Source organism: Ursus arctos, unplaced genomic scaffold (assembly GCF_023065955.2).
Source record: "Ursus arctos isolate Adak ecotype North America unplaced genomic scaffold, UrsArc2.0 scaffold_20, whole genome shotgun sequence".
NCBI classification, from domain to species: Eukaryota; Metazoa; Chordata; class Mammalia; order Carnivora; family Ursidae; genus Ursus; species Ursus arctos.
In genome coordinates this window covers 33,042,184-33,065,327 of record NW_026622875.1, presented here as the reverse complement: position 1 = coordinate 33,065,327, position 23,144 = coordinate 33,042,184, and the positions used below count along the sequence as shown (strand labels likewise).

The window sequence follows — 23,144 nt, the reverse complement described above, 5'->3', positions numbered from 1 at the left end:
GTATCAGAAAGTATTCCCTCTGCCTCTATTTTCTGGAAGAGATTGTAAAAAAAACTGGTATAATTTCATCCTTAAATGTTTGATAGAATTCACCAGTCAACCCATGTGAGCTGGTGCTTTCTGTTTTAAAAGGTTATAATTGTTCATTCAACTTCTTTAATAGAGATAGGTCTATTCAAATTGTCTATTTCTTTTTGTGTGAGTTTTGGTAGATTGTGCCTTTCAAGAAGTTGGTCCATTTCATCTAAGTTATCAAATTTGTGGGAATAGAGCTGTTCATCATATTACTTTGTTGTCCTTTTAATACCCATGGGATCTGTAGTGACATCCCTTCTTTCATTTCTGATATTAGTAATATGTGTCCTCTTTTTGTTTTTCCTTCCTAGTTAGCCTGGCTAGAGACTCACTGATTTTAATGATCTTTTTAAAGAGCCAGTTTTTAGTCTTGTTGATTTTCTCTATCAATTTCCTGAGTTCAATTTCATTGATTTCTGCTCTCATATTTTCATTAATAAAAATTAGTGGGTCTACATTCAAAATGCTTATTTGGCATGTCCTCTTAGACTTCACTGTCCGAAACTCAGTTCCTGATACTCTACCAATTTCTCTAACCAGCTCCTCTTAGGTTAAGACACCTCAGTTCTCTCAGTGACTTAGACCAAAGGCCCCAGTACCAACTTCTGAGTTCTCTCCTTTTCCTGCATCCCTCACCCCACTTGTCAGCAGCCTCCATTGCCACTATCATCAACACACATATACACATATACAGGTTCTCAGCACTTCTTTCCACCCTCATTGCCACCACCGCAGCCTGAGCCATCATCACCTTTCCCTGAGTTTACGACAATGCCCTTCCGACTGGCCATCCTGCTTCTCTTTTCTCAACATGACAACCAGAGAGATACAATTACATGCAGTCAGAATACATCTCCCCTCCAGAGTCCTTTCCCACAGCCCTCTATGTCCTGCCCCTGAGCTGTCCTCACCCCCCCTGATTGCCCCACCATGTTCACTCAGCCACTGTGATACTGGGCCCTGACGTGCTCCTCAGACATAGCAGATTGTCTCTGGCCCGGCCTCAAGGTGCTTCAGTCAGCATTCCCTGTGCAGGGCAGGCTCTTGCCCAAAAAGGCACACAGTTGACTCTCTCACCTCCTTCAGGCCTTGACTCCCTGACCACCTTTCCAAAATGAAAACTGCCATCTCCTGCTCACAGCTCTCCTTGCCCCTTCCTGGCCTTCCTTTCTCCATAATACACACCACCAGCTGACGTTCTCTGTTGCTGTTTACTGTCTGTCTCTCCATTAAATGTGAGCTCCACGAGAACAGGGTTTTTTAATGTCTTCAGACCACTGTTGAGCCCTCCCCCCTTTAGGCCTAGAACAGCACCGGGCATACAACATGGGCAGAGACTAAGTGAATATAATGAGAATAAAACGTGAAAGTCTCCTCTTTCATCTTCACAGCTGCCTCCCCAAAGATGTGCTGCACCCTTTCCTCTGCATTTATATATATTATGAATAGTATTTTACTTTACTTTTACAGAAGTGGAATCAAGCAAACTATCAAATTCTTCCATTTCCTTTTGTTCACCAAAAATCACGTCTGGGCAATCTTTCCATGTCAGCCTGTATGGATCTGCCACAGGACGACGGAGCTCTTAAATACAAGAATTCCTAGAGGGTACAGGATAATTAATGGGTAATAACAGAATTCTTTATCTGGTTGAGTCTTCGGTTCCCCCAGTTCAGGCAGGTCATTACCGTATCTTGGACAGACAAGGGGTTTGGCCGCTAGCCTGGGGAGACACAAAGGACCCCTACAGGCCATAAGCCCGGGCTGGGGAGCTTCTGAGCTTTATCCATATTACTTGTACTTTGTTCTGTGCATCTAAAACTGCGTGCCTGATGTGTCTCGGGATTGCGGCATCCAGCGGGAGTAAAGAACAATTCTGAAAGAGGTGATGATGGTGTTTGCTGTAGCAGTGTTCACATCTTATTGCTTCGAAAGACTGCAAAAGAGCAAAGGCTATTTAAAACGCGGCCGCCCACTGACACAGGGTATCTGGGTTTGAAGACTCCTACGAAACTGGCTTCACAAGGTTTCCAGTTGAGAAACTCAAACCCTATTTGGTTTCACACATTCTGTTTTGAATTTCATAACTTATTCTATTCGGTTTTCATCATGAAAGAGTTATAACAACCTTAGGTCAAAATATTTAAGGTTCCTATTTAGACTCAGAACGTAATCTTTAAAAGACTGAGCTAAGGGGAGGGTTGGATCCCAGCGGCTCTTGCTGAGAGTCTGTCCTAACTCTGTTCCTTCTGGCCTGGCCGGAGATGGGGTCAGAGGCTTGGAGCAGCCAGGGAAGGAATGACGATGGCAGATACCGGACAGACACCAGAGCCAGCATCTCAGCCATACTCAACACTCGGCCAATCACCAAACTTTCTGTCTGACCACAAAACATGTCCTAGCTTTTCATGTATGTTAAAAATACTTCCAGGCACATCTGTTAGTGCTGCATAGTTTTTGAATCTAAAATTAACAATCACAATTCACTGCTTATATTTAGACCTAGAGCTAAAACAATAGAGATTCTATACTTCAGTCATTTTTTTTTCAAAGCTTTTTCTATCCAACTATCTATTAGAGAAGAACAGAGTTGCCTTCCTACTGAGGTGAGTGAACCAGAATGGCCACAAAGACTCCCCCAACCTCTGCCACCAAACCATGCAACGGCCACGTGGCTGAGAGCTGGAGCGGGCAAAGATGGCCACCTGCCTCTCCCTGTAAGTTAGCAGACACGTTTCTTTCAAATTACAAGCAGTGGGAGGGAAGAGAAAAAAGAGGACACTCATACCATTTTGGGAGTCTGAAGGAGGCATAAAGGTAGTCGAATATTTTTTAATTTAATGCAGATAAGAACGTAAGTTATCAGTGTCTGGTTTGACCTCAGCATGTCTGGGGCCCACACTGACTTTTGGGTTGTTCTGGGGCTAAAATCCCCAACCTGAGAAGGTTCGCCTGGATGGTAATGGACTAGGCTGCCTCCTCCCTCTTCCTTATCCGCTCAGGAACACAGAGGAACACAGCAGCTTCTAGGTAACCTCACTGATACCTTCTGCTCCCCCAAGAGACAAAGCTAACTCTGGGACAAAGAGACGGGGGCAGACACCTAGAGAGCACCAAGGCCCAGAGGGAAGACAGGCTGCCACCCCGCGTGAGCCTAGCACCAACCCGCAAGCTGGGCCCTTACTCAGCAATTTCCTATGCACTTGTCCTTATTTTTCCGGTCACCCTGTAAGTTTTCAAGAGGCCTCCCGTCCCCTCCGTCAGCATCGCTCTGAGAAGACGGCACGGGGGTCTAGGGCTCTTCTGCTGCCTCTCACCGTGGCATCTTCTGCAACCCAAACCAGAGAATCGGAATTGCAAAACCCTAACACAGTCTCATGACCAGGAAACATTTATGGGGAACAGAGTGACTGCTGTGTGCCAGGCATTGTATTAAGCCCTCCAAGATTATCTCATATGTGTCTCTCAATTCCGCCAGAGGGACTCTTCCTACCCCACTTTCACACATGAGGAAACGGAGTTTAGCAAGATTAAGGGCTTTGCAGCACCTACACAGCAAATGACACTTAAACACACGCAACTTCTTCTCCGTGTGTTCTGTTTTCTTTTTGGGGTTAACTAAACCACTGGGCCCAAACGATAGAGCTGAGTCCCACATGTGGCATGTGACACTTTCAGGCAAGCCACGTGGAGCGTCCACCACTGTCTCTCACGTCCTCAGTACGTCACCAATGGTGCAGACAACTCACTCTTCCTGGGCTTAAACACAGGCACATAAATACAGCTTTCCTTCCGTATTTGCTGAATGAGAGGGAGTGGGCACCACCACGGTGGGGCTGTGGGGATCGTGGCTCCTGGTTCTAAGCCACCTCATTACACCGTGACAGCTCCCGTGAGAGACCTGTGTGCAGCACGTTCATCCGAGGTACAGAAGGCCTTCCTCCCCCTGAAGTCTCAATAAGCCTGGCACTTGAAAACAGATCCCCTGACCACCAGTCACCTAAAGTTAGAGCAACAGAGCACAGTGGCATGTGCTTCTCTGTAGGACATTAAATTCATTTTAAATGTTTCCGGATTTTTTCTGTCCTTTTGGCTTCCACTACGTTCATTCACATGTTTGAAGGGAGTGGAATGTGAACTGTATGTAACCTCATCTCTCTGCAGCAGGAAGACTCTGCTGAGGAGCCCCCAAAGGGCTCCTGGGTGCTACCCGGGTGGGTGAGGGGCTCTGAGAGTGTGAGGATAGTTCTGGAAACATGGCTCCTAACCCTTGGTCTTTCCCTTAATCCAAAGAGACGTTCCAGTTGTATGATGCAGTGTCTGGCTCACACAGGCACGGTGGGTGGATCCTGAGACTCTCCTTTCCCCTCGATCCCCTCGCCCTTGCCAATATTTTGGCTGTGTCATCACATTGCCAGCTGTTCCTCAATTTCACAATGGTGGTGCTCAAAGGTTTCTACAAAGTTTAATTTAAATTTTTAAATATAAGATACAGATTAAATTCAGAACAGGTATCTCTCACCTCAGAAACAAGTTTACATTTCACTCAACAAAAATGGTGGGTGCGGGGCTCCCAGGAGCTCCGAGGCAGCACCGTGGAGGAGGAGTGGTGTCTGGGTTGGGCCCGACTGACGGGCAGGAAAGGATTTCAGCAGCCCAAGGTTGTGGAGGATGCTGCCGTCCACGCGTGACTCCATGACTCCAACAAATGATGCCTTTGGGGCCTAACCATGGCTTAGTAGCATGATTTCTACACTACCAAGCTTTCTGAGCTCCAACCGTGGTGACTCCTCCCTCTGATGATGGGGATGGCCACGGGAAGGGCTAAACTTCACACTGGTGGTGAGCGCCGGCCCCCTGCCCGGGGAGAGGACCTCGCCTGACACAGAGCCGGTACCTCGGGCGGCAGAGGTGGGGTGAGGGTTTCAGGAGCTGCCACGGGAGGCTCCAGATGGTGGAAGTGAGCCAGGACTGAAGCACAGAGACAGGAGGTCAAGAGAGTGTTCCAGGCCGCAGGACCAGGACCAGAGGGGAGGGTGGTGCACCTGCTGTGCAGACAGAGCGAGGGGGCGTTGAGGGATGAGCGGGGCCAGGACATGAGCATGAAAGCTGCTGAAACACTAGTAAGAACGGCACGCACAAGCACTTCCTTCGCGCCATTACTCTTTTAAGCACAACTTTTGCGTAATTAAACATTAGCTGAGAGATCACAAATCCCTCATTAGTGGGATCCGATGTCTGAGGTTTTACTGTGTTTTCAATGGACCAGGAAGTACAGCCTGCCTAAGGACAAACACTGCTGCAGTCTGGTTTTCTGAGCTGTGCTGATGTCTCCACACGCTAAACAGAGGAATGGCTTTCAGCCAATTATAGATTTTCAGGAAAACAGGCAGCATCTCCTGTAATACATAAAATAACTCAAGGATATTACCACCAGTAAAGAAAAGGAGTTGTACAAAGACCAGCACAGTAATTTTCGGAAAAGAAACAAATGTTAGTCTTCAGGTCTTCAAGGTAAGCCCTGCGCCTCAGGTAAAAACGAAATCAAGATTAACGTCTCACCAGGTGCAAAGACCGTCTGGTTTAATTATTTATTTTTGGCAGAAGTCTTACGTTCCTAAAGAGAACAAATCTCTAATTGCTTTCAGGGTTTAGTTTTTAGTCTTACTTCTGAGGGTGGAGCGGCACAGAGCAGGGAGAGCTGGCTTGGCAGCAATCCATCTGGAAAACATCTTGGATTGTAATAAGCTTCATTTGAGTTTAGGCTATGACACAGGGGCTAGAAAATCCAGCATCATTTTGGCCTGTATTCACAGTAAGATGGTTTTCAGACTATGAACACAATCGTCCTGACGCATTCCGCCCCAGGGTGGTGAGTGCCCTGTGCGCCCCAAGTAGGAGGATAGTTCTGGCCACCCCGTCTTATGAAGGACGCTGACAAACCAGAGCCACCAGAAAGCCAAGGAACCCAGGGAGGAGGGGACCAGATGCCACCTCATCCTGGAAGCTGCACAGGCTGAGCGTGTCTGAACTGAATCGGGGAGGTCTAAGAGCAGCTAATGAGAGTTCTCAAAGGTATAAAGGGATGTTGAGGAAGAGGGACTAGAATAATTCTGTGCTGCTTTGAGTGAGTGTATCACTGTAACCAGTGGGAAGAAGTGAAGCTACAGGGAGATAAAATTCTATCTATTGTTTGGTGGAACATAACTAAAATTGCATGACGGTGGAGGAGGCTGGCAATCTAGTGGAAGCAGCAGGAAGGTGGATTTGAGGACCCCACGGTGTTGTGTGGCCAAGCCTCCACCCTTCTAAGGGAAAATGCGTCATTCGCAGGTTCTGCCACTGTAGGACACTATCTGAAACGACAGCTGCCTGTCATTGCTTCCATCCCTGTCCAGGCATGCCCCTCCATCGACTAGGAGGTGGAGTCCACTTCCCCCTTCCTTGAATCTGGGCCGGCCTTGATTTGCTTTGGTCAATTAAACATGGAGGAAGTGGTGGGACGAAGCCTGGCAGCTTCCCCTTTTGTTTTCTTGGAATCTCACAGCCATATAAGGAAGCTGGGGCTGGACTACTGAATGATGACAGACCATGTGGAGAGAGGGAGAGAGAAGAGAGACACGTAGCCATTCCGGCCATCCCTGGGGAGATGCCAGCCATGGGAGTGGAGCCTTCGTGGATATTCCAGGCCCAGCTGATCTCCCTGCTGAACCAGGCCTCACAGGTGGTCCTAGTCAACACCAGAGGGAGCAGAAAAACCACCCAGCTGAGCTCAGCGAGTCCACAGAGTCATGCGAAATAAGATGGCGTTGTTTTAAGCTGCGAGTTTTGGCCTGGTGTGTTACACGGGGACAGAAAACCTGAGATAGCCAGTCAAGGCGGCCGTATTTTGTGCTTTGGGACAGTGCCTTTCTGAGCACAGTGGGCTGAAGCAGGTAGAGAACCTGATCCAAGGAGAACTTAATACAAGAGGAGGCTTATAACTTAAGGTTGGCTGGTCTGGGTGTGATATGAAAGGATAGGCTGAGCCGATCAGATTTCCTTTCTTTGGAATTTGAACTAGGAAATACAAGTAGATTGAGGACTTGGAATAAAAACCTATAAGGTATAGTCAGGCCCAAAGCAAGACAAGACCAAATCACAGAGTGGCAGAAACCACGAGTGAGCAGAAGAGCTGCTGGCAGCGGGAGGAGGACAGAGCGGATGACCACGGGCCCCCAGAGAAGAGCTGCCCCGGGTGCTGCCGGGCTTCCGACGGCCCTTCACTCCTGTGAGGCTGGACCACTGCTTCTGGTCTCAGGGCTCCCTGTCCTCTCACGATCCCTTCTGTGAGCCAGCATCACTCACCTCTCCTCTGTGAGCTGGCTTCAGGAGTTCGGCTTCTTGTCACCAAGAGACCCACTAAAACAGGGCTCTTCTACCATGAGATTCTACCATTTTGGGAATGGTAATAAATAGAAACAATGAAAATGATCACCAGTTCAGTGAATATTTTAGCAAATGGAAAATAAAGGGAGGAACATCTTGATTAAGCTGGTGGGTGGAAGGATGTATTAACAGAATTTCCTTCCCACATTCTTGATGAACAAAAAGTAAAATTGGCAGATACACACACACACACACACACACACACACACACACCACAAGCAGCAAACAAACAAAAGGGTATGACGCAATTAATCAACTTCTAAAACTCACAGAATTCACAGTGGCAATTCATAAAAATCCTGAGAATTCTAAGAGCCAGTCAAATTGGAAAGACACAAAATGATTGTCCTTCTCTTTCACTTCTCTTTGATGGAGCAGAAGAGACGACGGGACAGAGGGTGGGATGAAAGAGGTGACACGAGACAAGTGAGGAACAGGGCTGATGCACAAGGAGAAAGCTGGACATGAAAATTAAACAATGGTGTTCAGACAATGTGACACAGCGAGCCCTGAGGGAAGAGACACAAACGGGGGTCCGGCCCCTATCTAGGGGTTCCAGGCTGCGGTGCGGGAAGGCAGAGCCCAAGCAGAGCCCAAGCAGAGCCCAGCGGCCCCACCGAGCCAAGGAAACAGAGTCTGGAGTTCAGGGAGGGGATCTTAAACAATCATTGTGAATATCTACGTCCGAGAAGATGGAGGATATGGTGGCACAAAGGAGAGAGAAGCGGGAGGCTGGGCAGGATTGATGGCTGAGGGGACGCTGTGGAAGATACAGCACTATTGCTTGAAGATGCAGAACTAACAGAAACTATTACAAAAGGAAGAAAGAAAAAAAGACCTAAAAAGAAATGAATAGCGGATCTGTCACTTCTGGGAAGATACCAAGCAGTATATACGTATAAATGCAGTTACAGAAGGCGGAGAGAAACGGTAAGACAGAAAAAAAGATTTAAAGAAAAACAGGCAAAAAATTTCCAAATTTGATGGCAACTATAAACCCACATGTAGAAGAATCTCAACAAATCCTAAGCAGAAGAAATATGAAGAAAACCAGACGAAAGCCCATCATAATTCTTTTAAAAAGCTGAAAACAAACAAACAAAAAGATGCGCCACCTCTGACACGCTTCCTAGGCTGGCTAAACCGACAACAGCAAATGTTGGCATGGATGTGGGACACTTAGAATGCTCCCAACACTGCTGGGGGGACACTACACCGGCCAGTTTGGAAAGCCGTTTGGCAATTTCTTATAAAGTCGGATATACCCTGAACCATATGACCCAGCAACTGCACTCATAGGTATTCATTCAAGAAAATAAGCACATGTCCGCACAAACGCCTGCATGGGAATGCTCGCTGTAGCTTTATTCACAATAGCCAGAAACTGGAAACACGCCAGACGCCCATCAGCTCGTGAGTGTGCGGACAGGGTCGTGCAGCCAGCACACGGAACGCTGATCATCAATAGCCAGGAACGGACTGAGGAAACACCCTCCACCTGCGTGACTATCCGAAGCATTATGCTAAATGAGGGAAGCGAAATGAATGGCTGAACAATCCTTACTGTGAGAGATGTTTATTTCCTATAACCAGAAATTTATTTCGCCTCTTTATGGTTTACTTTTCTTCTGTTAAATTAAGTAACACTTGGTACTTTTTAAAAAACTTAAAAAGAGCAATTCTAGTAGGATTCCGTCTGCTAGCGTACCTTATTTCATAATATCTGAGACACTAGCGCTTGTCGGGGGTCCCATTAAGAAAGAAGATCCCTGCCAACGAACGAGTATACAGTACACAGATGCCAAGGCCTCTGAGATACAGGCCGATTCCTAGATGTCAAAAATAGAGGGCAGAAGTATGATTCAGAATCAATAAAATGTATCTCCATCCATCCATCCAGCCCTATGCATCTAAACTGGTTCCTCAAATAAGGTCACCTACATTTAATAATAGTTATTTCTCGGAGGGTTTGAAGTCATTTCAAAACTTATATCTTTTCTACATTAAAACAGGCTCCGTATAATGAAGATGCATTTACAAAAACGAATGATTTTTATTCAAAATAGAAAATGTCTGGAAGTAAATATGCCAACGTGTCAATAGTAGATAACTCTGGGTGTGGTGATCACGGCTGACGTTTTTCTTTGTTCATTTCCGTCTTGTAAAGCAATTCTTAAAATTGCAAAACAAAGCAAAGCAAGCAAAACTTCATAGAAACTGGGAGGCATGTCCTTAGATGAGAGGAATTTATGGCAGGAGGCCTCCACGTCGGGTGACCGATCATCTGCTGGTTTGCCCAGGACTATCCTGATTTTCACATGGGAAGTCCTACGTCCCAGGATGACTGGTCACCCTGCCTCCCTTATTGTCCAAATGAGTGGAGCAAGATACTTTTGATTTCATTCTAGGGCAGAGGTACTCCATTTTTTAGGGCACCTCAGAATCCCCCAAGGAACTCGTTAAACAAGCAGATTCCTATGTTCTACCCCTAGAGATTCTGATCCAGATTCTGAGGTGGGGCTCAGGAGACTGCATTTCTAAGCACCGCAGGAAATTCCTGTCTGGCCTCACAGTTCCAGGGCTCCCTGGACATGTGCTCCCGTGTCCTCCTTCTTTTTTCTCCGTACCCAGTGTCATCCGAAACCTTCCCCGGCCTCTGTGTCCGCCACGAGGGCACGGCCGCCTATTGCCCACCCCCCGCAGCCCTGGGGGGCTGCCACCTCTCCAAGCTCACCACAAAGAACAAGTGGTCAGAGGAATCCAGAGGACCTGATTCCCTCCTGCCAGGAAAAGGCTGGTAGCTCAACTCAGACCCAAATTCACGTCCAATGGGTCACGGATTCTCCCAAACGAAGTTAAAACTTGTGAAACACCCAGGAGTGGAAAAAGCCCCTCCATTACACGGAAGTGACACACAGATGTGTTTGGCTCTTTCCCATTCCATGCTCGGCTTCTACCATACTCAAAGACCACCTAGAGCAAATATGCTGCAAACTCTAAAAAGATCCATTACCCTGTCCTTACATTAGTTTTCACATGAGCGTGAGTCTGAGGTGTTAATTCTCTCTCCTGGACATAATTCAAAAGAAAATAGGTTTTCTCAGGGTAGCTATTTGGTTCACTTACTTATTTCTAAAATCTGGTATATTACTTTATGTCAGCTGTTTTTCATTAATGTGTGCGCCAGGCTCCCATTTTCAGTGGCTCTTAGCCAAGTGCGTCTCAGACTTGAATGGGCACGAGAATCCCCTGGGATCTTGTAAAAATGCAGATTCTGATTCAGTAGCTCTGGGGTGGGGCTTGGGAGTCTGCACTTTGAACAAGCTCCCAGGTGATGCCCAGGCTTCCGGTTCCTAGACCACAAACGAGTAACAAGGATAGCTGACAGGTGAAAGTTTGGTTTGTAAGTCTGGTAAGTCTGGTTTTACCTATAATAAAATAAAAGCAAAATGAGCATTTGTTCACACAGGGCTTAAACCACTGCGCTACTTTTCCCCTGAGATTTGCGGGAGATTTGTTGTATACCCCACCTCTGGGGGGGAGTGAGTCAGCAAGTTATAGAGCCAAATTCCTTTCCTTGTAAATTCTTCTGTCTGCTGTTTACTGAATTGCAACCTATCAAAGTTAACTTCTAAGCAGAAGATTGAAAGATTACAAAAGAAAGTACATGTGAAGGAAGGGAAGTGTTTCAGGAAGTCAAGAAAATGATTTTAATTATAAAAATGAGTAGAGGTTTAACATGAGAAAATGCAAGTTGGCTAGCTTTGGAAGGGTGACTTTTATTAAATCAAATCAAAAAACCCTTGTCTGCTGCAGGGATGGATCTTTTAACTTGAGGAGGAACAAGGAAATTAAAAGAGGCAGCTGTGATAACGTCTTTACAGTTTTGACTTCAAGGGAGCAGAAAGTTTGCAGGGTGAATACCAGAGAGTAATTTTAGATTTAGCTGTCCAAGATCCGGAGTGAAATAATGTTTCTGTGTTATGATTATTCAAGTTCTCAAACATGGAGAAGAAGAAAAGTAAAGACCACTGAGACAAAACTTAAAGGTTTCAAGGTACATACATAGCATTATTTTAAAAAAATCATGTCACATGATACACAGCATAAAGACAGGGAGAATGTATAGCAAAAGGCCGATGGTAATTGCCTCTGAACAGTGGGACCATGTTCATCTTATTTCTATTTTGACAGTTTCAACAATAAGGCATTACTTTTATAATAAAAAATAATAAACATTTAAAAAATGGTCATGCTGAGGAAGAAAGGAAGGAAGAGAGGAAGGGAGGGAGGAAGGAAGACAAACAGATGGCTTCTCCCTTGAAGGAAAATTTCTTTCAAATGGCAATTCCTTTACATATTTGTTTTAATTATGCCCCACACAAGACTTTCCTATTTTTGTCCTGGGATCATATTAATATTAAGGCTGCGATTATACTTGAAAGTGTTAAATGACATCTGAGTAATTAGAATCTAAATTCCCAATCATTCCTCTATAACCGCACTGTCTATCTCACAGACAGCAACGGGCATTTATGAACTTGACGGTGCTTCAAGGATAGAAGCCAGGGTCCCCTCCCTTCCTATCAGAATCCACAACGTGCCAACCATGGGACCGATGCTCTGTCCAAGCCGCACTGCCCAGCGACGGTGCCGCGGGCTCTCCTGAGGGCCAAGTTCCCTTTGGATCGCCGTGGCCGTGCTATCGCCTCAGTGGCTGAGAACACGCACAAGGCAAGACCTGTTCCACGAAGAGGAGGAAACGCGCTGAGAAAGACTGCAGCGTCTCCGGCATCAGAAACAGCTTGGCCACGTACCTTTAGGATGGTGATATTCCAGGTAAAGCTCTCCACTGCCTTTTGTAGTTTTCGTTCCTTCAAGCCCTCCTTGGTGCCGATGCTGTGTAAGTGCTCGTGGAATTCCATGGCTGAAAGAAACAGAGCATTTTACTTCCACGTCCAACCTGTGCTAATGAACTGGCGACACTTACTTTTCTACGTATAGCGCAAAGAATTCCAGTCTCCAGTGGAATTTCATAAATGTCCTCTGGAAGAATGTAATAATTGAGGGGAAACACCGACAACTCCTGGTCTCAGCAAGGCGGAAGGCATCTGAGAGGGCAGCAATCACTGCTCATGGCCTTGAAGGGTGACCAGGGCACATACAACCATTCTCATTCTTAGTTTAGAGATGAGGAATCTGAGGCTCGGCAAGCGTGAGAGACGGACGGCTGTGGAGGGAGCAAGAGGAAGACCTGCGACTAGAACCCAGGTCTCTGGAACCTCAGAAGGCAGATTTCAGCTCTGCTGACACCGTGCTGGCAACTGCAGATGAAATGAGGGCAAAGGAACATACTTCCTGTCACAGATGCCAAGCCTATGGTGAAGGAGAGCAGATGGGGGCAAAGCCCCTGAGCTCTAACTCTGCGTTTCCATTATGACTCTTTAACATAGTTTACACAATCAAATGAATATTCTCGACTGCCATTCAAAATAGTCTTAAAGAAGCTCCCTCTGCAACAACAATGCAATAATGCAGGAGTAGTATGATGGTTCTTCGGCTCTTTTAATACCATGACAACTCGTGGAATTTTATATATTGAACTGCAGTCAGTGATCCCACCTCTGGCCAATGGGAACCCTTCGGACTGGTTCCTATGTCCTTTTGAAATGACTAATCGGCCTCCTGGCACAAGATGTTCTAGACTTACCAAGGACACTTTCCCTGGGCCTGGAGCCACACATTTCTCCAAGGACCTCTGGATTTTTTTAGTGGGGAATGATATTTAAAGACCACAACCTGGGTGTTAGAGATGCCCATTTTTGCTGAGTTGTCATTGTTTTTTAGGCCTTTTCATTGGACAGATATCAGGCACTTTTTTTTTTAAGGAAGAATAAGATCTTGCTAATACAGCTTTTTTTTTTTTTATATTTATTTATTTATTTATTTATTTATTTATTTATTTATTTATTTATGTGAGAGAGAGGGAGAGTGCCACATGCGTGAGCATGAGTGCAGGGAGGAGGGACAGAGGGAGGGAGAGAGAATCCTTTAAGCAGATTCGGTGCTGAGCATGAAGCCCAACCCAGGGCTGGATCCCAGGACACTGAGATCACCTGAGCTGAAACCAAGAGTCTGCTGCTCAACCCGCAGCAGCACCCAGGTGCCCTGCTAATACTCCTAATTCAAATGTAAGTGTATGAGATTTTTGCACAGTTTTTAAATTTAATGTTTATTTTGTATCTCTTAGGTGGAAAATCTTACTTCCTAACCACATCAACCTAACTATTAATAGTAAGACTGCTGAATCCGACTTAAAATCTGCGTTTGGGGGGAGGGCCCTTAGAGAACATCTTATTAAGAATGTACAGTAAGAATATTGTCAAGATCAGTCAGAATAATTTTTTTCTCTACATCGCTATGTCACTAACGAAGTCCAATTAGGTTCATTTAGCTTTTGTTTTGTTTTCATTCTCTCTGTGTGTATGGTAGGGCTGTGGGTTTTTTTTTTTTTTTGGATGTAATCTGTTTTATGATTATGTCAAAGCTTTACATGATTCCAAAGCCAAACCTCATACCAATGTGTGCTCAGGTTAAGTCCTGCTTCCTCCTGGTGACTCGCACCCTGATCCCTCCCTCCCCCTACACAGTTTTTGTAGTTTTTAATTTACTTTCTCCTGTACTGTTTCTCCTCGAAAATATAAGCAATGGTGGGGAACGCGTGGTGGCTCAGTCGGTTAAGCATCTCCCTTCGGCTCAGGTCATGATCCCGGGGTCCTGGGATCAAGTCCCACATCAGGCTCCCTACTCAGCGGGGAGCCTGCTTCTCCCTCTGCCTGTCACTTCCCCTGCTTGTGCTCTCTCTCTCTCTGACAAATAAACAAATTCTTTAAAAAAAAATATAAGCAACTGTGTACATATATCCATGACCCTCCCTTTCTTGCACATGAAATTTCTGTACTTGGGTTTTGTCTTCTGTACACTGTTCAGAAGTAAGCCGTTCTGTACCTTGGTACATAGAGGACAGAGATCACTCCATGTCGGCATGGAGAGCTCATCCTCACTCTTCTTTTTTTTCTTTTTTAACAGCTACATGGACTCCTTGAGTGGATGAACCAGCATTTATTTAACCAGTCCCCTGCTGATGGACCTGGGTTGTTTCAAAAGCATCTGCTGTTACAAATAATGTGGAGCAGTCGTAATCTTTACATTTCCTGGGTTCCTCTGTGCACACTGACTGTTCAGTTGGGCATTCCAATTCCCTACTCCCTTTCTATGCAACACCATTTCAAAGTAACTCTTTATACTGTGATTGACAGCAACTTTATTTCTTAGTGTCTTTAAACAGTAAGCAAAAGCTGACACATATGATAAATACAGTAAAAGCTGCCAATTTAGTCTTTTTTCTTCTTTTTTTCCCCCTCACTGAATAGGAACGATGGTTCTAATTTCTTACTAAAGGCTTAACAACATCACTGGTTTCAAGAAAGAACAGTAAAATTCATTACATCATTTAGAAAACTACCACACTAACCACTCCCCTTTTCTCCAACTTCTCTTCTGCCAGTGATGGTACTCAAGAGCAGCCCAACCTGGTTAGCTAAGCCCCCTCCACCGCAGTGCTGGCCACCTGACTCAGACAGCGGGCTGCATCCAGGCCTAGTTCTGACTCTACTGAACGTGCTTGGCTCAGCATACTGCAGAACTAAGAAACAGACAAAGAAACACCCTAAAACCAAAATAACCATGAGTAGGTAGCACTCTTGTTCTAAAACCCAGGTTTCTTGCGAGAGCATTTAACTGTATGCAATGCACATGCGTGTGTGTGCGCTCACACACACACACACACACACACACTTTTTCCTCGGCCACATCTGGGAGACCTCTTGGAGCGTGCTGTGATGACCCAGACCCCCTTCATAGAACGTGGCTAGGTGAAACCTGAGTGCTGAGACCTTGATGTGCTGGCTTTTCTGTAAAGACTTAATACCAGACTTTGGCAAGATCTGGATTTCAGGATAGGTCATGAAGACTCATAATGCTTCTATTCCGTTCATCAGGGGGCACTCTAGCCTTAAAAGCATCACTGAGGGGTGGCAGATGGAGTTCATGACTGGAATTCAGGAGAGAGAAGAGACACAAGAGAAGTGCTGGGGGAGAAGTTCTCTGTAAACAAGAAGGTAAACAACTGCGTGGTCTCTGAGCGAGTGCTGAGCTTAGACGAACATCTACCCTACATTGTAAGCAGCTTTCTGCAGGAAAGACGAACCCAGGGCCAGAGGCAGTAAAATAGGCTGCCCTGGGAAGGACTGAGGATTCAAGGAAGAAGAAACACAGTTAAAATGATAAAAAATGATACCGATAAAGAAGAAACAGGGAAACATTTAAAGAAATAAGGGTAGCTGGATACGTGGCTGAGTCTACAAAGCTCATATTTTACGTGTTCATTAAAAAGTGAGACGACACAACTCCCTCTTCTGTCTCCCCTCTTGAAATATCAGTAGTCCAATAAAAGTCCATAGGGAAGTACAAAATGTATCATTAGTGAAATTCCTTTAAAAATGCAACAAAGGTCAGAAGTGGAAAACTGGAAAAATTATATTAAAAATATAAAATCTGACAAAAAGGAAAAAATATACATAAAACCCAAAACTTCAAAAAACAACCAAGACTATCAGTCCCACTGTTATATACTTCATTATGTGCTGTGTAACACAATGGTTTCTTTAACCAGTTTTTTGTATTAATATAGACGGAACTTTGCAAACACCTGCTAATCCACTGATTCAAAGCACATATTGATTTTATTTAAGGAACTCAAAGGAGTCTGACCTTGGCCCATATAACAGGACTGTACCTTTCACTGCTCCCCTGTGATGTGCAAAGCCCAGAGCAAGGACTAAGGGTGCACAACTGAGGGAAGCAAAAGGCAACTGGCCAGGTGCTTTACATATATTATACAGGAAACTTGGAAAGAGACTACAGCACTTTCCCAAGGAAATGGGAAAGAAGGATTTGAATACTGGTTTGTCTGAGCCCAATGTCCCACGGTTTTCCAACTGCCATGCCATATTTCTAAACAAGAGCCTCTCTACCCTTAATAGGAGCTCATGCGATGGTTATGTGTATCCAATAATTATGCCGTGAGGTAGGGCAGTGTAAGGGCCAATGCTCAGGCACTGACCCAGTTCTAAGAGAATACGGAGGGACAGCAAATGAGATTATGCATTTGAACTGGGTCAGCCCATACATAACAGGGAAATCTAATTATATTAGATGCAAATTACATTATCCCCTTGATATTAAATTATCAGGAAATCTACTCTAACATGTCACGGGAGGTCTTTTTTGGTTCTTTACATCAACATTGAGTATAAAGAACCTGTCTGGGTTAGATGTTAAGTAAATTTCTCCCTATTTTCCTAATTATTTTCAGCAAAGAAACATATTAGCCCAGTGAAAGCGTCTTTAACTTACTAAGAAATGTGAAAGCACTACCTCTTTTCCGTCCGTAAATTATACCATTCTGTCTAAAGAGCAGAGTGAGATTTAAAGTAGCTGGTGAAAATCCAATAAGCAAAACTTTTCAGATTAGGTTAGCACTTCCCTCACCCCCGCCCAACCCCCACAAGGAAGCCAAGTTGTTTTTGTTTCAAAACTCCTTTTCTTTAATTAGAATTTATGGGGGGGGGGGAGCACTGGGAAGAGCCCTGGGTGGGCAACCAGTCAGGGAGTAACATTTATTGATTACCCACCATGTGTAGGTCATTCGACGTGCAGCATGGAGCTCTATTAAAACCCACTGCTTCAATCTGTAAGCCCATTACTTAAACCCATTACTGACCATTCTGTAAACAAAAAAGCTAGATTTCTACAAGTATGGGGAACAAACTGAGGTAAGGGTAAGGGAACTAGTGCTTATATTATCAACTCACTGGCAACTCTTTCGTAAAGAAATATTTACAGTTTTGTTCTGGAATACAATGGTGGAGTTTAGAGACATCAGTATAGCAAAGAGGGCAATAGCATTAAAATGATGTAAGAATACATAACAACTGCTGCTTTTTAAATCACTGCCAAAATAAACTCTGTAGGAACACCACCGCAGTAGGATTTCCGTACTAGGAAACAGACACTACGCATGGGAGATCTAGGAGGCGCAGAAGGCCTATATTTTATAATGTAAACTTTTACAGAATAAATTACAACTAATAATTTAAGACTGGATTGTTTTATCTTACAAAGGAATGGAAAATAAAAAATCAGACAAATTTAGATTTCTGAAAACCTGAATAAGTCCATTCTGTGTTTTCACTTAAGTGACTGGATAGAAAATGAGCAGATAACAAATACGTCCAACGGACCTAAGCATTGATGACCCTTGAACCTACTGTAAAGTTCAAAGCAATTCTATAGGAAAGATACATAACAAGGTGGACAGGGAGCCCTTGATCATTTCCTGCCCTTGATCTCTGCTAGTGTTAGTGTCTAAATGAAGCAATAAGAACCCCGGACTCTGAATCAAGAGAGGCTCTCGGCTTAACTCCTCTCCCCGGCAGGCCTGTAGCGGACAGAGCCGGGGAAGCAGGGCCCGCAAGCAGCCGGCAAGCGCAGGCCGGGCCTCAGGACACCTGTGCCTCCTAATCCTTCGTTTAGAAACAGGACGTGGCCACTGCTGGTAGCTGTTCTTGGCGTTAGCCTACGCAGGTTAGCTCTACCTCACTGTTAACCAAACTGACATGCGATTACACAAAGTAAATACCCGATATATTTGCACGTTCCTCCTTCAGCAATTAGTGTCTTTATCTGCCTATTTACCGGTGTGTTAGAGTGAGAGCCCCTCCGCTCTGGGGAGGGGACTGTTCATTCACATACGGGCAGTGTTCAGAAGCAGCCCTCGCAGCGGGCTTTTGGCTCAAGTGAAGCCTTCAGGATTCTTAAAAGGCTAAGAAGATGCAGAACCACCCAAACCAGCTTCTCCTGAGAAAGTAAAAAGAACAGAACACTGAGGCTGTGGTCCGGTCAGTGGACACCACGGAGGGCTGCCCCCTCCCCCCAAGCCCTGCCAGCTGCATGGGAAGATGTACACCAAGACGGCTTTCTGCGCAAATTCTTTACTCACCTGGGGCAATTGGGGGCTGAAAGGGGGGGGCTTTTTAGCTCTAAAACACAAGTACTTCTCATTGATGAATTATAGGTTAAAAAAAAAAAAAGACAAACCTATATGCTTCTGAAAATAATTAGAATTTTGTTGATCCTGAGAAAATTTCTTTTGTGACCATCTGTAAAATCATTATTTAGAGGTTCCGAAATTGCAGATTTAAGACAAAAGAGTTCTAATGTTCTTACAAAACATGGCTCTTAGCTTCTGGGGCCTGAGCATCGCGGGTGGACTTCCAGAGCACTCCCAGACAGGCGCTGGAGAGAAGTGAGGGTCACGTGCTTTTGCATGCACCGCTGCCCGCTGCTTAGTGACAAGAACTCCCACTGTGAAAACAATCTTCGGGTGCGAAAATAGAAGCCAGGCCAATCATAACGAGGGAAAAAGAAGTGGGATTGTTTTTTTCTTTCAGGAACAAGCTGTATTTCCCGGTAAGTTTCCAGTACCTTCCCAATGCTGTACCAACACATTTTATTCATAAATCTGTGTACTTTAGACCCATGTGTAGCTGTTCACAGTAGCTTGTATTTTTTCTATAAGCAACGTCCCATTTCCTTGTCTGATTTACACTAAATGGCATTATAAGAGCCTCAAAGAAAGCACAGCCTGGCTAACATTTATAACATTTGGGGGCAACTGTGAAGGGAGGGGAAGGAAACAGGATTCCTTGATTCTACCAGGACATTGCCACCCAAGTTAAGACAAGAGGTAACCGTTAATTCTGGCCAAAGAAATGGAAATCTTTGTAAGTTTTAGGAAACTTCACTTGAAAACCAATACTAACTAGGTGAACTGTCCTTTGAAAAGGGTGACACGCTATACAATTGCAATGGGCTATATTATTTAACAGTCAAAATACATGGTGTGTATAAAGGCATTAAAGTTTGAAGGCTGTGAACATATATTATGCAAATCCAATGAAGTGCATGGGAACATGGACCAAAGCCTGGGGGAAATGAGCCAGAAAGCAGCGAATGGTCATGTCTCATGCGCAGACCTGGCTGGGCCCGCTGTGACCGCTCTTTGGCTAAAAGGACTGTCTTTGAGCCCTGGCTTCTTCTCTGTGCCAAAGAACCTACGGTTAGGTTCCTCTGACTCCATGACCCCAAGTTTCTGTTTCCAGGGAAAAGATGTAAATTATTTTTCTTCAGGAATGTTAACCAAGAAGAAAATCTGCTCGAATTCCTTGGTGATAATGAACTTGAGAATTAAGGAAATGAATAGCTGGTGATCTAGCAGCAAAGAAAAGACAAATGGAAAACCCATAGTCACGTGGTTTCTATGAGAATTTAGTTCCGTTCTGGTCTAAGGAAATGGAAGTCATAGGCCATGTGAACAAAGAACAGGGCCATGCGTCCATGGTGGGGACTGCATAAATCATTTAATCTTTCCATTTAGAGCTATAATACTAAATTTTAAAAATTGGTCTGGCCACTCAAAAGTATATGATTTGTTTTTTTACGTTAAGAACTACATTTTGAAAAGTTGTTTCTTTCCATGTCATCTCTTGAAAATCTAAACAGCTAAGCTTTTTTATACTGGTAGGTACTGGTTTCACATAATTTTCCAATTATTATTTCAAAATACTTTATAACCTATATATTTTAAATAGGGGCTTAAAGCTTGTCCAAAACTAAAATATAAAGCTGGCAGATTAAGTATCATGTTTTGTAAAAATTAATAACTGAGTGTAAATTTTCCAGGCAGGATGATATAATTAAATTAACTAAGCATGTGACTATAACTGTAAAGAACGGGATGTAATGGAGCTTCTATTAAGGTTCCTGCTTTCCATCACAGATAAACTTAGATGAAAACCAAACAGCCATAAAAATAAAATAAAAATTTAAAAATACATGATACATACAATAAATAACTAAGATATAAAAAAGAGGCTTTTGCTTGGAAGGGAAGGGAGACTCAGAAACAAGGCATCATTTCCTCTTTGACTGAAACGAATGCCATTTCTTCTTGCCAAACATAAAGCAGATGACCTTTCAAACATTCTGGTTGGGATTTTCTCTACCAATCTAAAAGATATGAATCTAAAATACACCATGTAGTGCAAGGCTAAATATTTTTAGAAACAAATATAATTTTAAAAAATATTCAAAAGAGAGACATATTGATCTTAAACTTATATACTAAAAGATTAGTTCTTCAACTGAAAATTTACTTTGCTGCCCTAAAAAGCTCTTTTATCACAAACACATTCAGTGCGAAAGTATTTTTTTTTATGTGTTGAAAATAGAAACCACAAGCAAAGGGCAAAATCTTTCAAACGGTGACAAAAGAAATATATATTTATATTTTATTTCAAATATCCCAAATTAGGTGTAACGAGATATTTCCCGGAAGATGGAGTTCCATATAACACAGATCTATTTGGGACCTCATTCAAGAGGATGATTTATCAACAGTATTAAAAGTACCTTAATAAGTACGGTCTGCATGTTGTTTTGTGGCACATCAAAGTATCTTGAAAACAAAAGAGGTTATCTGATTATTTTTCCAACTAATTTACACACAGCACCCGTTAAAATATACAGTCTTTGTAAACTGTACGTTCTGCCCCTAAAGTCCAGGGGTCTGAAGTTTGTGTGTGCTGCTGACACGTGGGCATTTACACCATAACCCCCACGGAGACATGGAAATGCCTAATTATTTTTCATACAGTTCCAGTTGGTAGTCTCTTTTTCTTGGCCTTTTTTCCAATCTTGGCATTAACAAAAGCCAAATTATTTTAAGATGGATTTCTGAGCTGTTAAATCCCGTTCCACATGAGGTGGGATAGACAAACCAGGTCTCTTAAATATATGCCTGAAACCCAGATGGATGACAAGATCCCCGGAATGCCACATCCACAGCGGTACACTTTGTGAATGAATCGCACGAGGGAGGTTTTCCTTCCTCCGCCAGCCTGCTCCATCTGGGTAAATCTAGGTGAGAGGAAGTTGTGTAACTTCCAGGCCTTTGTGGAATCCAAGTGCCAGGCCACCATCCACAACACGCAGCCACGGGATGCACATGGGGTGGGGTCCCAGGAGCGATGATGTGGGTAGCAGGACCCTCCCCATTTCATTTTGCTGAGCCGTAAAAGGGCCTTCTTCACCCCAATTATACTCAAACATTAGTTTTTTAAATCTAGGACACCTTTGTTTGGATCGCCACTCTTAAATCGGATCCTTGCTCTCTACCACAGTTCGGCACGATCACCGCGACACACCGGCCTCGTCACCTTACCCTGTCTGTGCCTCCCTTGCTTTTTGTACCTCTTCTCGTATGAATTTTTGATCAGACATTATTGTGCCTTGACCCAGCAATTTAAAAAGTATAAACTGGTATACAGAGAGTTAGCTTTCCTTTCCCCATCCCCCAGTCCTCTTGCTCCCTTCCCATCAGGCAACCGCTGTTACTCCCCCTTACGTATTCTCCCAGACAGACTCACGCCCTCACAAGCACACAGGGCCCTATTCTCCTACCCCACCTTTTAAAACAAATATTAGCAAATAGCACACACTGTTTGACTTTGAAAACAATATATTTTATATATATATACATATATATATATGAAATATTTATTTAACCTGTATGTATATATAAGACCTTCTTTTTGTACGCGTAATACACAGCATGTGTGGGTACAGGTAAATGTATATATACAGGTTTATATTTTATTCTTTTTTATGGTAGCAGAGTGTTCTATTATGTGGATCTATCAGAATGTATTTAACGAAGGCCTTCCTATTGAATATTTAGGGTGTAACATTTAGCTTGTTCTCAGTATTGCAAAGAAAATTCTGTACATATTGTCCTTCCCCAAGTATGTGATCATATCTGTAAACGCTGAAAGAATGGAACTGTTGGTTCAAAGTGTACATAACTTGTAAATCTGACATTTACTGCAATATGGCCCTCCCTAGGTGTGGACCCCCCAACAATATGACAGGTATCAGTTTCCCCTATATCCTCACCAATCCATCATGACCCATATGTGATGTGACTTTGCAGGCTTGGGTACAAACATTTGGATCTGATGCATGAAAAGTGGCGTTTCCTTGAAATACCTCATTTACTCAACTTCTAGAATATCACGGTGTTCTCCTGCCTGGCTGTGTTCTAACCTCCTTGCTTGCTCTCCCACATGTCCTCCTTGACACCTGAATGTTGCAGGGCCAGAGCTCCATCTTCTCCATCCACAGTCACTTCTTAGATGACTTCAGTCTCCAGACTCGAAAGACCACCTTTGTGCTTATGGATTCCAAACTCATTACACCTCCAGTCTGGACCTCCCACCCAAACCTTACTCGTGGAATTCAACTAGGCATAACTTAACTTGTCTAAACAAAATCCCTGCCCTTCCCTCTCGAGCCTCTCCTCCTCAGTCGCCCCCACCTCAGTAAATAGCAGTATCCCCTTTCCAGCCCCAAATCTCGCAGTCATACTGACTTCCCTCTTTCTTTCCTCCTACCCCACAACC

The 23,144-nt window shown here is 44.1% G+C and overlaps 1 protein-coding gene across 1 annotated transcript in view; it reads right to left on the bottom strand.

The window, feature by feature from the left end:
- Window positions 1–23,144, bottom strand: part of PLCL2 (phospholipase C like 2) — a 184,604-nt gene that overhangs the window by 5,496 nt on the left and 155,964 nt on the right. The window contains exon 5 of the mRNA XM_026496951.4: window positions 12,321–12,430. Coding sequence (XP_026352736.3) covers window positions 12,321–12,430 — 110 coding nt within the window. The remainder of the gene's footprint in view (window positions 1–12,320; window positions 12,431–23,144) is intronic.